At 50.5% G+C, this 2593-nt stretch overlaps 1 protein-coding gene across 1 annotated transcript; it reads right to left on the minus strand.

The window, feature by feature from the left end:
• Nucleotides 1-331: 331 nt before the first annotated feature.
• Nucleotides 332-1914, minus strand: LOC121534725 (C-X-C chemokine receptor type 4). Its single transcript, XM_041841307.2, has 2 exons — nt 1825-1914; nt 332-1649 (listed from the first exon to the last, which is right to left on the minus strand). The coding sequence occupies exons 1-2, from the start codon at nt 1837-1839 to the stop codon at nt 543-545; spliced, it is 1122 nt and encodes a 373-aa protein (XP_041697241.1). The 5' UTR covers nt 1840-1914; the 3' UTR covers nt 332-542.
• Nucleotides 1915-2593: the final 679 nt, after the last annotated feature.

Genomic DNA, 2593 nt, shown 5'->3' on the forward strand with positions numbered 1-2593 from the left:
AGGCCCACCTTCCACCCATCATCACACACGAACACACACAAATCTATTAGCCACTTACCTGTGTGGGTGGGGGGTATACAGCTCCAATAACAACATCTGGTGGAGAACCAATTCATGTCTTTCCTCCTGCCCACACGCACAGCAGGTTGTTTTAGGTGCGCTTGACTGGCCAACTGCACCATGGGCATTTACCCCGTTTCACTTTCAAGAGCGTGAAGGTACACGTCATCTCTCTTCCGCTTTCTCTCTGACACACACACACACGTACACACACGTGCACACACACACACCATAACACCACTCAATTGAGAGAACCTAGTGAAGACGAATATAATGTTTTTGCACATTTTATTACAAACATGTTCAGCCGTATAAAGCATACATTAATACCATAACAACAGTGAATGGTGGCAAAGCAACAAATATTTACCCCAAAGACCTCAGGACATTATAAAGAACAACTGACCAGCAGACTTCTCCTTACTCTCTCTCACACATATATACACACACACATAATATTAGGCTATAGCCTATTGTCTTTGTTAGCTGGAGTGCAGACTAGATGATTCTGACTCTGTTGTCGTGGACGTCATGGCGCCTGTTCGTCTACGCGGGAGAATCTTCAGGCTGGAGGTGCGGGTAAGTGTGAGGGCGCGGCGAGCAGAACTCTTGAACCCCACTCCCAGGAAGGCATAGAGCAGCGGATTCAAGCAGCAGTGAGCATACGCCATTGGTTCAGACACCGCTAACCACACCCCCAGGCCTGACTCCAGCGTACAGCCACGAGGGATCAGCTCCAAGCGGAGGAGCGCATCCACGGCGATGCCAATGCAGTACGGCAGCCAGCAGAGGAAGAAACAGAGAACCAGAGCCACAGTGGTCCGCACCGCCCTCCTCTTCTGCCTCTGACCCCCCAACGGCCCCCGGGTCAGCCTGGACACGATCACGCAGTAACACACCAGCAGCACCAGGCCCGGCACCACCAGCCCCACCAGCACCGTCTGCAGGTGGAACAGGGACACCCACAGTGGGGCGTTCTCCGGCGGGTAGAGCCTCGTGCACACCATCTCCCCCTCCCCTGCCTCCTGGGTCCGAGCGAACACCATGTCTGGGATGGCCAGGAGACCAGCAGGCAGCCAGGCGCCAGCGTACACCAGCCTGCATGCCAGCAGCTGCCGGGTGTGTGTGGTGCTGGTGTCTGTGGCTTTGACTACTGCAAGGTAGCGGTCCAGACTGATGAAGGCCAGGATCAGCACACTGCCGTACAGGTTCACTGTGTAGATGACGTGCACGCCCACGCACATGACCGCTCCGACGCGCCAGTCCCCGAGTGCAGCGTCCACAGCCCAGAAGGGCAGTGCCAGAACGAAGAGCAGGTCTGCAGCGGAGAGATGCAGCCGGTAGCGGTCCGTTAGACTGAGCCGGGCCTTCCGCTGGCAGCCCAGTACGAACACCACCAGGCCGTTCCCAGTGATCCCCAGGGTGAAGATGAAACCGTACACCACCGGGAGGAAGACACGCTGCACGCTGGGGCTCAGCAGCTCACGGTCACACGGCTCCTCAAATCCAGTGCCGAAATCGCCCAAGCCAGAACCAAAACCGGAACTCGTGTCATTGTAGTCATAATCCGATTCTGTTATCACAAAGTGCTTCAGAGAGAGGAAGAAAGAGAGGATAATTGAGCAAACTTGCAAATACATGTGCAAAACTCTAAGAACAGATTCTACAATCTGATAAGTGAATAACATGATAACTGAGATAAATGTTACAGTAAAGTCCCATAAAAGTTTGTTAACATGGTCTAAATAGTGAATGAAACCGTACCTCATAATAGGACATGATGGAGCCAGCTTACTCTCTGTCTCTCTGTTCTTTCCAGCCCTTTTCTCTTTTTCTTCTCAGAGTGGAGAATAGTTTTGTACCCGGTGAGGTTAAATAGCCTTGCCAACACCGCTCCCTCACTTGCTCCGCCCCCAACACACACACACACATACACACATCTGTGTCCCGCGGAAATGCTTTTCCTGTTTTCGAGGTGTCAGGTGCTGAAAGTGGCTCTGTCACAGGATATTGAGTGTGTGTTTGTGTTTGTGTGTGTGTGTGCGTGTGTGTGCCTTTGTTTATTGTTTAGGCTCCTAACATCAAATCTGTGAGAATAATATTGTTTGTAATAGCATGATGATATAACACTGTTGTCTAATTGACAGTCTACCAAAGTAAAGAGGAAACGTTATAAACACATTCTCACTGTGCAGCTGTAGTGCGTGTCTACTGTGTATGTATATGGGGGTACAGCTGCACTGTGTATGTGTGCGTGTGTGCGTGTGTGCATGTGTTTGTGTCTCTGTGTAAGAGAGAGAAATAGAGAGAGAGAAATAAAGAACTGTTTTGGTGTTGCACCTCTTAGTCCCTTTTACACAGAGCTGAACAGTCCTGCATGAGTAGCTGGAGTTTCGGCTCTGTGAGAGAATTCTCACACGTGCGTCTTCTGATATGAAATGGTTATGATTGTGTGTGAGATATATTGTGCTCAAGAATGTCAGATGCTTATCTACTCCCATTCTCTGTTCAGTAAACGAACAGTGTGTCTTAT

This window comes from Coregonus clupeaformis, chromosome 21 (genome assembly GCF_020615455.1).
Source record: "Coregonus clupeaformis isolate EN_2021a chromosome 21, ASM2061545v1, whole genome shotgun sequence".
NCBI lineage: Eukaryota > Metazoa > Chordata > Actinopteri > Salmoniformes > Salmonidae > Coregonus > Coregonus clupeaformis.